Source organism: Anoplolepis gracilipes, chromosome 4 (assembly GCF_047496725.1).
Source record: "Anoplolepis gracilipes chromosome 4, ASM4749672v1, whole genome shotgun sequence".
NCBI lineage: Eukaryota > Metazoa > Arthropoda > Insecta > Hymenoptera > Formicidae > Anoplolepis > Anoplolepis gracilipes.
In genome coordinates, this window is record NC_132973.1 from 13,421,622 (window position 1) to 13,433,900 (window position 12,279).

General features: G+C 27.1%; 1 protein-coding gene across 4 annotated transcripts in view; it reads right to left on the reverse strand.

Moving 5' to 3' along the window:
• The window catches only part of LOC140665315 (acyl-CoA Delta-9 desaturase), a 35,946-nt gene that overhangs the window by 9,451 nt on the left and 14,216 nt on the right, over positions 1-12,279 (reverse strand). The window contains exon 2 of one of the 4 annotated variants that reach the window (XM_072891272.1): positions 11,457-11,561. The exons of 1 other annotated variant lie outside the window; for it this stretch is intronic. In XM_072891272.1, coding sequence (XP_072747373.1) covers positions 11,457-11,539 — 83 coding nt within the window. In that variant the 5' untranslated portion in view covers positions 11,540-11,561. Of the gene's footprint in view, positions 1-6,319; positions 6,546-11,456; positions 11,562-12,279 lie in introns of those variants that run through there. 2 more of the 4 variants (XM_072891275.1, XM_072891274.1) reach the window with 2 other exon arrangements.

Sequence of the window (12,279 nt, forward strand, 5' to 3'; positions counted from 1 at the left end):
TATATATAATAATAATATTATAATATAATTTATAATAAAATTTGGGACAAAATACTCTACTTACAATTTTTTCAACATAATGTAGAGATCATTTGAAAAAATTTAAACTATCAAACTAAACGCATACACAGGAGTACATGTCAAAATTTACGCGATACATGTAAAATTATTATAATGTAATAATTACATTTAATTGCTACAAATTCTCTATGTGAATTATGAATCACCTGAAGCAGATTTTAGAAATCATAGCTGATTAATTTGTTAATTTTAGAAAATTAAATTTTACGTGAGCTATTTTTCAAGGCATGTATTTAAATAGCAAAATACTACAATTATACTTTGATTGCATTTGCCTCTATGTTATTTAGACTAATGTTAATTAGTCTAATAGGTACGTTATTGTTTGCTATCTTTGATTGACATATTCAATTTTACTTTTCAATGTACGTCATCGACAAATGTCATTTTCATCGTTCTTCTTTGACTAAAAGAGAAAAGATCCAACGTGTCGAGGGGTTAATTATGGATTGGCTATAAGTCAGTAGTACAGCTATCTCCTCGTTTTCTGCAATAGTATCGCTGCTAACGATAAAGAACGACGAATAATCCTCGTGAAAGCGCTATCAAAGGCATATGGTTTCTGATCTTACAATCGACGCGATTCGAAATCTCATCGAGAAAGGCGCGATTAATATTAAATTATATTAAATTTGTTACAAAGATGCTATTACGAGTTAAAAATGCATTTTCTAAAATAGAATTGTGTATTTTTTTTGGTGTATTTTATATAACTCTTTTGATTTTATAAACACATAAAAAAGAAATAATGCTAAATAAATAGATAAATGTTAAAGTCAAGTTTTTTTGAATTTTTCCAATTGAATCTAATCAAATACAAATATTACATATATAAAGAGAATATATTTTTAAACAACTCGAAATTACTAATAAACTAATAATAGACATATAATAACATATGATAAAATTAACATTCTGAATTAAATGCTACATGCTATTAGAGATATTGGAAGATTCTTGTTCCTTCTTATAACTTGATAATGTGTCGTATGATGCATTTACGATGCGTGCGTTTCTCTTCGGCAACGTAAGCTTAGCGGTTGAAAGAGTGCCAGAGATCTTCTAGTAAAAGTGCTCGCGGCATACCTTCGAAACGGTACATGATGTAGTTGAATAGAACACGTTCGAGATGCGGAGAAAGGGGACCAACGGAGGGATGTTGGTGAAACGAGGAAGAAGATATAAGTAATGACGGTGCGCGCAAACAGGAACAGGTTCTGCGGAAAGCAGGCCAATGGCGTCTTTGAGGTCATTGCCAATCGTTGATCGAAATTCCTATTCTCACTTGACGGACTCGACACGAGTCACCCAGCCCAAGATCACGTAGCACTTTACATTTTCGATTGTAGGCTGATGAGTTGAGCCTACATCGTGGTTTATGAAAAAAGTCACGTATACGAAAGGCTTACAATAATCGTCACAATATGCGGAAGAAATTGAAAACTTGCGTGCGAGCATGCCCCTGTTTTGTTGCACATCCCAATCAATCAAAAAGATAATAATAATATCCGCATTTTTTAAGAATAAAAAACATTGAAGAAAGTCAGAAATGATAAGCTGATAATTATCGAACGATTAAAAATTTGAAATAAAGCGATTTTTTTATCGAGTACTTTTAGATGTTATTGTTTATTGATAATGTATTGAATCGTTTCTCAAATCGAGGATGAGTCGAATGTTCGCCGATGGTTAAAAGAAAGCAGAGGATATTAAAGAGGAACGTGACCTACTAATCCTATGGTAGACATGATAATGTCTTTTCTCAAGATTAAACGTATCCTGCTACACGTAGCATCGAATAACTATTGCATAAATTATTTTTAAGACGTGTCTATCCGATTTATACAAGATCGAAAAACGTAATATAAAAGAAAGTGATTCTTGGTGCAGAAGTAAATGTAAACTATGAAATAAAATTGTTTCATATAAAGTTTTGTTTTCAAGAAAATTAATTTTAAAATTAAAAAAATGAGTGATACTTATAGTTAAACTTTTTTAAGTTTGATTAAGATAGATTTTTATTTAAGACTAATTTTTAATGATTTTTGTATATCATCAAATTCATTTTGAGAAGAGATTTTATATAATAATATAAATATAAATAAAGAACGCAGAGTACAACATTCCATTTAATAAAACAATTAAGGATAATTTCAATTACACTGTTATGTGTGCATAAAAATTATATGTAAGATATAGAATTAAAATAAAATTAATTATTTTAATAGAGAGAGAGAGCGTTAAATGTTGCATAGTTTTTTTATTGCTATTTTAATAGCCATTGTTTAGATAAATTCGATAATGTATAACATAAAGTTATTAGATATTAAGCTTATAAAAACGTAACTATGTTATCGATTTTTAAATTTTTAAAATGCAATTTTCTGCAAAATAAAATCTAGGAAAAATTTTCAACATTTCCGTCTTTTTTAATTTACTTTTGCACGAAGAATCATTTTTTTGGTTATACGTTTTACGATTCGCTCTGTAACACATCAAAACTTTATATCTTTATATTAACATAAATGCTGTTCTCTACAAAGTATAATAATTCTCAAGGACATAATCTCGGAGACAGGAGACTTTAAGGAGCAAAAGAAGAATTTTCTCATTGTTTCCCCTAACAGTCTTTTATGTCCTTCATCATACATAACACGATTACGAAACTGCAAATTGCGTAAAGCAATGTACGTGAAAATTACAGAACGAAGTCGGTACACTTGCATTTCAAATGTATCGTTGCGGTTTAGCTCATTCATTTTATCAACAAATCCAAACTGTCATTCATAAATCATTTTTCTCGATATTGGGTTATACACTAAGCAAAAAAATATTGCGTTGAAAAATTAATTGCAATTATTTTGAATAAATACTTTATTCTGAATACTCAGAATATTTTATTCTGAGAAAATAAGTAATTAATAGAAACTACGTAATATAAATGTCCAATAAAATTATTAATACAAAAAAATCAACATAATAATATATATAATAATATATTATTAATATTTATTAATATTTATTAAATAATATTTATTAATATTATTTATTATATATATTATTAATAATAATTTTTAATTATATATATATATATATATATTTAATTATATACATATATATATATTGTATATATATATATATATATATATATATATACATATATCCAATATGCTTCTTTCATACAATGGACATGATAATCTAACTTCTATCAGCATTTTATTTTTATAGCATTGCATTTCTTTCTCCATTTCCTCATAATTTTACTTTTAGTTGCACGGATTGCATACAAACGAAACTCGAGCACGTGTTGCAATGTAATTATGTTTCAGCGAAATTACTCTCTCTCTCTCTCTCTCTCTTTCTCTCTCTCTTTCTCTACTCGTATAAACCGCTTTACCACTTTAATCCTTAACTACCGCATTTTGCACTTTGTTGAATTTTGTCTCAAAATTATATACAGCCTTAACTGCAGATATATAAAATATATATATTAATAAGGTTTTTCTATCTAATAAAAAGTCCTTGCATTATCTCATCTATCGAAAAATGCGAAATGTTAATGTCTAATAAAAATATAACCTTTCTCTCAAAAATTTTGATAAGGACACATTATGTATTATGAATAATAAGTTAGCATAATAATTTTAACAAAGGAGAGGGAGAGAGAGATGTGCGTGTGTGTTGCGTAAATAAAAATCATTTATTATGTATGTAAATATAAGACTTTTTGTGTGCTCTTCTTTTTCCAAATTTTGAACATGTAAGTAATTCGATCTAACTAATGTAAGAAGTTTATGTTCACAATATGCATATTATCTCCCAATGAAGATATTGAATATTTGATCAAAAATATGAAAAAAACATGTATGGCGAAATATTTTGACGTTCATGACGTACAACAAATTATGTTATGCACATTTATTATGACCATTAAAGCTTTCAGGAAATCCTATTTCATTCTGAAACAGTTGCTCAAGAAAATATGCCGTAGAAGACAGAGATACATATGTTTCATAAATTTAAAAATCACTTATTATGCTTTTGCATATATATTTATATAATTATATAAATATTATATATTTATATAATTATTTATTTTGAACTCTGGGTAATCCTAGCTAACTAGAAAAAGTTTGAAGCTCATAATTATGCATTGCATCCCTCCGCGTAACGGGTTTTAAATATTTGGTCAAAATCCATTAAGGACAAAACACACTAAGAATCTCAATGTATACATGTGAGATGTTTTGACGTCCACGGAACAACGATTACGTTATATAGCATATACTGTATCTATTAGGAATGTTTATTCTATGAGAATCAGATTTTATTTAAATTACTTTTTTAACCCGGTCTGATAAGCAGAACAACAACAAGTTCAAGAAAGCATTTCGTAAAATTAAGATCAGATATAAATAGAAAATTTGTTAGTACAATAGGAGCATGTTCAACGAAGAAAAAAATTGCGGATCGTTGCGATCTTACTCCGAATTGCAAAAATTTGAACTTCTATCACTAGATGCAGTCGAAAAAATGCGAAAATAAAACAAAATATTACACGTAATATATACATATGCTTACACAGAACATCCTAAAATTAACTCACGATGGTTTACAGATTCTTTGACCGGTTTCGAAATCCGCAACTCGATATCTATTCAACGAAAATGTCGAGCCGCACACAAAGTAAATTTACAAAGTCAACATTTGAAGAAGATTCAAACTTTGTAAGAATTTTCGAATAAAATTAAGATCAGGTAAAAATAGTTTTGGACTAACTAAATTTCAAGAAAAAAATATATATAATAACGAATTTGTTTCTTGTTTAATCTAACAAGATTTTTTTATTTGACGCTTATTTGCAAACTTGTAATAACATCAAAAATGAAAAAAGCACGGTGTAAATAACGACCCTATTTTTATCGTATTATAGACCCTTCCATTCCAACAATTTTTTAGAGTTTTAGCTTCCTTATGGAAAGAGCTTCGCATCTTTATGAAATTATAGTCACGTGATAAAAAATATAATTGTACATTTTTATGTCAGATAAGTAATAGACAGAATATATAACACAGATTTTACCATAAAATTAACATCAATTATGTTCGTGCTAAGTCATCATAACGTGCCAATACATATCATAACAGAAAACATGTTTACGATTGAGTGGCTGTTCCTTCTTTTTTTCGAATACCACAATTTAATCGTGTATTTTTATCAAGTAATTTGTTCATTTTTTTCCTTTTTTGCATTATCACAATTTAATGTTTTTTTTTAAATACCACAATTTAATTTTTTTTAATACCACAGTTTAATACGTACAAATATTAAAAAGAAAATATTATTGAATAGTTGAATAATTTGAATTAGCATTTTGTCTCAGATTTTGGAGAGAAATATCCCAAGCGTGTAAATTTTATCGATTGCAATCAATTTAGCGCTAATTACCTAAAATTGATGTATCGCTTATATGTCCTCGCTTAAAATGGTAATTATATTTAAAAATACAGTGTATTATGTCATACATTGTAGCATATTATAATTCCAAAAAATCAGATTTGTTAATTTTTTTCCTTTTTTGTACTATCACAATTTAATTTTTTTTAATACCACAGTTTAATACGTACAAATATTAAAAAAAAAATATTATTGAATAGTTGAATAATTTGAATTAGTATTTTGTCTCAGATTTTGGAGAGAAATATCCCAAGCGTGTAAATTTTATCGATTGCAATCAATTTAGCGCTAATTACCTAAAACTGATGTATCGCTTATATGTCCTCGCTTAAAATGGTAATTATATTTAAAAATGCAGTGTATTATGTCACGCATTGTAGCATATTATAATTCCAAAAAATCAGATTTGTTAATTTTTTTCCTTTTTTGCACTATCACAATTTAATTTTTTTTAATTACCATAATTTAATTTTTTTTAATACCACAGTTTAATACGTACAAATATTAAAAGGAAAATATTATTGAATAGTTGAATAATTTAAATTAGCATTTTGTCTCAGATTTTGGAGAGAAATATCCCAAGCGTGTAAATTTTATCGATTGCAATCAATTTAGCGCTAATTACCTAAAACTGATGTATCGCTTATATGTCCTCGATTAAAATGGTAATTATATTTGAAAATGCAGTGTATTATGTCACATATTATTTTTTGGAATTATAATATGTTATATATTATAATTCCAAAAAATCAGAAAACTCACGACGGTCAGATAACTTACGAATATGAACGAGATCGCAGCTTACTTTCCGCGAGGATCACGATAGCAAATTCGATACTGAACACGGAGACTTGCGACGATTCTTTCCTGAATGGATGGTCCGATCTGCTAGCGAGTTCACTACGAAATACCGAGATGCTGGAGCGTATGTCCCACTTATCAGCTTTGCGCTGTCTCGCGTAAAACGACAATCGTCAACGAAACTTCCCCCTCCTTCTACACTTCGTTCGTGGCGGTTGTCCTAAAAAGCACGGCTATAAAAGGATGATCCCCCCCCTCTATGGTTCTCACGTGGAGAGTAAACAGCTCCGGCGGAAGTGTCACAAAAATTGTAAATATAGCGCAATTCGCTTTTTCGAAATCAATAGTTTGATCGATAGAACAATAGTTTTCTTCATTTCTTATGCTCTAAATTCGTGACCCAGAATTGGCATTACATTATGCTTTGCCAATAAATTATGATTTGTCAATCGACAATTTGATTGTATGTAAATCACACAATTCGCAAACAGTACACGTCTATTTGATAATAAGTTATATATGCCTTTTTAATTTTGATTTTTTTCGTAACTCGCATATTTTCCAGAGAATTATCCATTATAGCTACTTATAGCCTTAGCTTTATTTATAAAAATATTAAATATTTATAAAATTACTTTTTTTACAAAGAATTTTTGTAGTTGAATTTTGAAGATTTGAAGTTGTTAAAAGTAACAGTTCCTAGTCGAATTGTTCAGCTGTTTTGTATATGCGGAAAAAAATCTTTCAAAAATTATTTATATTGATATACGTAAAGATTCAATACAAATTTTCGTATGTTTTTCAACTTCAAAACTCGACGGAAACGAAAGTCATATCATTTCGAAATTCAATGAAAACAAAAGTTACATTCATTGTTTTGCGAGCCCACGAAAAAAATAATAACAAATATAAATATAAAATATAAATAATAGTATATAATATAATAGTATATAATAGCTAATAATAGTTAATAGACGACCGACGCTATAATTCGGATCGAGAATGAAAACTGCGTTTTGCGGTCTTTTTCACCGACAAAGAAAGCTCGGCGGAAAAATGTTGGAAACTCAAACAAAAACAAACTTTTTGTCATATGCTCCGATACTTTATATGCGAGATATTTTCTTTACACAATTTTACATCAATTTCATTATTTATTTCCATTTAATTAAGATCTTTAATATTTTTTTATAAACATTTTTTATAAACCTTGAAAACATTATTTTTTAAGAATCTGTTTCTTCTGAAAAATATGTAAAAACTAAATTTAGGGTAGAAAGATCTTTAAATTTATTTTATCCCAATTTGATCTGAAAAAATTGTATCTATGATGCATCAGAAATTGCTAAGATTGTGTGACCAAAGTTAATTCTCAATTATAACTTTACTCTTTGCCGTATTCAAACAATATAAAATTAATTAACAAATCAAAGAAGTCTTATATTCTCATATATACATTCTCACGTAACGATAATATCCTGTATGTTATTTACATCTATAGGTATTTGTCAATCAAAGGCTTTTCTATCATATATTCACGTGACAGTAATATGCCGCATATCATTTACATTATTTACAATCTTAATTCGTAAAAATATAAATTTATATTCATTTCGGATCTATATTGTTAACAGATTACAAAACCGAAAAGCATCAGATGAATGTAGTAAAGGTTTCTTATTATTTAAATATATTAAATATATTTTTATGACACAATGAATTTATATATATACATTTCCTGCAGGTTATCATAAATATTATATATTAAACCTAATTAATTAATTAAAATATTAGTTAAAATATTAAGTTAGTTCTGAAAGTCAATATAATTACTGAATATTACAGAAATACGATAAAATATGACAAAATACTGGAATACGTTATTGTACCGCAATAAACTATTGACTTGTATAAATTTATTAAGTTTAAAATAGAAGTTTAATATTTTTAACTTATTTATCTAGAAAAATAAACATTTTTAAGAATATCTATATTTTTTTATTTTTAAAACTGAGATTTTTAATATCAGGCAAAATATTTATGGAAAAATAAATTTTCAAGTCAAAGCAGAAAACAACTAAAAAAAAATAGAGCTAAAAAGTTAAAATCCGCAAAAATTTTTTTAATTTATTAGATTATCAATAAAAAGTACATATTTAATTCATGCATTTTTATGATATTTACATTAAAATTTTATTATCTATAAAACAATACAACATACACAAAAGCATCTATTTATTATAATCTTTTCTTTTAAATTACATAAATAAATAATTTATATCTATATAAAAACTAATATCTATATAAAATATATCTATATAATCTATATAAAACTATCTAATAATAATAATAATATCTATATAAAAACATTATATAAAATTATTTATAATCATTTTTTTTAAATCTCTGAAAGATGTCTATAATAAGATGTGATATACAAGACACACTTATAACTGTGCAAAGTTATTATTTAAAAAAATATCTATATTAACATTTAAATTAAAATAGTAATTAATTTTTACAAACTTAAATCGAGAGAGAGGGAGAGAGAGAAAATGTAATATATTATATAGTATAAAAATTTTACATGCAAAATAAAGATTGTGAAATTAAAAAATTAAAACTTCTAAGCTGTATAAATGTCATATCAATAACAAAAACGTAACATATCTAAAAGAGTAATATTAACATTGATAATTAGTATTTTGTTAGATTTCTTCGAGTTATCTCTTTAAGTTACTTTTTCCCATTGCGTCAAAAAAAGAGTCAACTCGATAAAGCGTCCATGATGTTAAAACTAACATAAGTGAGAATGGTTTTACGTTTGTCAGTCAAACATTTGTTGTGCATAAATTGTCAGTGCATTAGCTAATATTGAATTAGAGATAAAGAGATGGATCGTAAGACTTTGTTAAGGTTGTCCTTTCCGGTTAAAATTCTGATGGCAACGTCGCATTAAATCTCATAAAATAATTATGTATCGATTAAATAAATATATATCTAATTTTTTAATTTTTAAATATACGAGAAGAAGTATCGAGAAGAGAAACATAAATACCAAATAAAGATTTATAATTAAAAGGAAAAACTTGTCTCAAATGTGGAATTATAAATACTTTCTAAAGCAAAATAAACTTCATTTGTTAAAAAACATAATTAATAATAACATAATTAAATATAAACATAAATTACTAATAAATACTTGATCATAAGTACCTGATAATTTATGTGTCAAAGATTTATTATATGTAGATGAAATATCATCATTATTATATTTTCTTAATTCATTACAACATACTATATATAAACATGCTTGACTGTATTAGAGTTGTATAAAGGTTTAATTAATTTAGTTTTTTTTAGCGAAAAAAATGTTAATTACAATAACAAATGTTTATATTATTGATAGATTTTTTAACCATTTTCATGATTTTTCATGATATTGCTACGAGATATGAAAAAAGTTGTAGAATATTCATTCTATTACACTTTGATTATTCCATAAATATGTAGTGTCATGATGTGACGTGATATGTTATGTAACGCACAAGTTATCCGGAAACTGTATCGTAAATAATTCCTCGGAAAAAATTTATTTACATTACAAGACACGTAACATGATATATTTAATAACTTGTAATACTCATAAATAATCTTTCAAAATTTTGTTGACGTTAAAAGGCACGTAAGACATGAAGTACATTTAATAACCCAATACGTAGTATAATAAAAAAATTAATAAACAAATAATATATACATACATATAATAAATAAATAATTTGTTTTTATATGGCCAGTACAGTAGCTAAAAAACTGCAAAAAACTCACAACTCTACATATATAGCATTTTAAAATGTAATGTTAATTTTATAATGGTAAGTTATATTAAAATTATCTTATTGAATTTTTCATAAATGCAAAAATTATATAATATTGTATAATAAGTATATGAGAAATATTAGTCATGAAAAATGTTGAAAAATATCTAAGTATAGATAATAAATAATTGTGGCGTAGAAGATAAAACTCGGAATATTACACGTTTCTTTCCTATTCTTTTGAATTTTACAGAGAGAAAAGTCAATTCATGGAATATATACTTTTAATATTTTAAAGCAATTAAATTATCTCTTGTCTTTATTTGTTATTGTCTAGATGAGTAATGCATGAGTATGCAGCATGTATCGGAAACGAAGGGAAAAACAAATAAATTATGTCTTATATACTTTTGAAAGTGGACGCACAATTCGATTTATGACTTGTACATAATATAACTCATCGCAGCTAGCTGAATTATTTATTTCGTTGATGTTCTATTCAATCCGGTATTTAACCTTTTGCGTTAAAAATGATTTCAGCGTACTGACTTATGGGTAAGATTTTTAAAAGATCCTAAATTTTAAGTGATTCAAAACAATAATACGATTATAAGAAAATAAGCTGTATAAAATTCTTAAAACGTAGATTAATTTACAAAAATTGATTCTTGAGTTAGATAATATTAACAATATTCAAAGCGAACTTTATTTAATGTTGACTTATTTGTCGAAATTAATTTACACCTGAGTTAATTAATGAGTACAACGTTTATAGATACATATTCGAAAGGAAATGTAAATATTGTGTGTACACTGTATATAGACCGAATTAATTAATTAATATAGTATCACCCAATTCTCTCTGTACAATTAATTAGATTTTCTAGTGGAATCACGCGGATAAAATTTTTCGCACTCACGTGCCAACAAGTCGCACGTACAGTCGCATGAAAGAATTGTGTCAGAATGAAATCAGAAGCCCTCGATTCGTATCGCGATTACCGGTCGGCGAGTGAAAATAGTCGTGATCGACTTACGAGAGAATGAAAGGGAAACGAACGAGCGCGCGGACGTTAAGGGAATTCTGGCTCCGCCGCCCGTCGATGCAACTCTCTGCGATCGCCTCGGGCAAGGGTTGCGCATCCCATCCCCGGAGGGTGTACTCGCTCTCGTCGCGATTCCGATCTTCGCATCACGCCGATCTCTCGTTCACTTCGCGAGAAGTGCATGCGCGAGCTAGTCGAGGTGCTCCAGTCTTGAAAAATATTCGAGTAGAAATAGTAAAGACAATACAGTACCCGGATGGTGCCGGCTGGTCCGATTGATCCGTAGCGCCACTACTGCCATATCCGAGTCCACGGAGAAGAGGAATACTCGCCATTCTTTCGGTCGATAAGCAATGGCTGAGAGGGAGAGAGAAATGATAGTGTGAACATATGATTTTCAGCACAAAAATTTGAAATTATTTAAAAAATTCAAATTAACTTCTATTAAATCTTAATCTGAGTAAATTAATTTAAATTAATTTATTTGTGATTTTTAATTTAAATTTTATAACTTTATAATCTGTAGAGTGTTATAAGAAAACTTATTATCTTAATTTTAATTTTGATTTTAATTTTAATAAAAATTTAAATTTCAACTTATATAGATTAAGTTTTATTATTTTGGTATATATTGATATATTTCAAATAAATTTTCGTATATATACTTGTAATCAATGCTGAAACGAGAGCTGAAATTATGCTAATGAATTTGAAAAAATTTGTAGCAAATATTTATGAAGCTGAAGCAACAATTGCAATGTTAACTTCCGATCGGTGCTGCCACGCGCGGAATCTGCGAATGGCAAATGCAAGATGATAAGAAAGATTATATCAATCCTTTTTTAATTGTTTGGCTAAATTATTTTGATATTTAATTGTTATTAAGTATAATAAAAAGTTACATCATGTAAAATTTGCCTTTGTAATTATAATAATACAATAGATTCTGAACAGTTACACACTAAGAAGCAAAGATTTTATCATATATAAAATATTTTAAAACTATCGGATTTTTTTAATAATAGATTTTTTAACTAATTTGAAATTAATTTTACATTAGCACAAATGTTAAGGG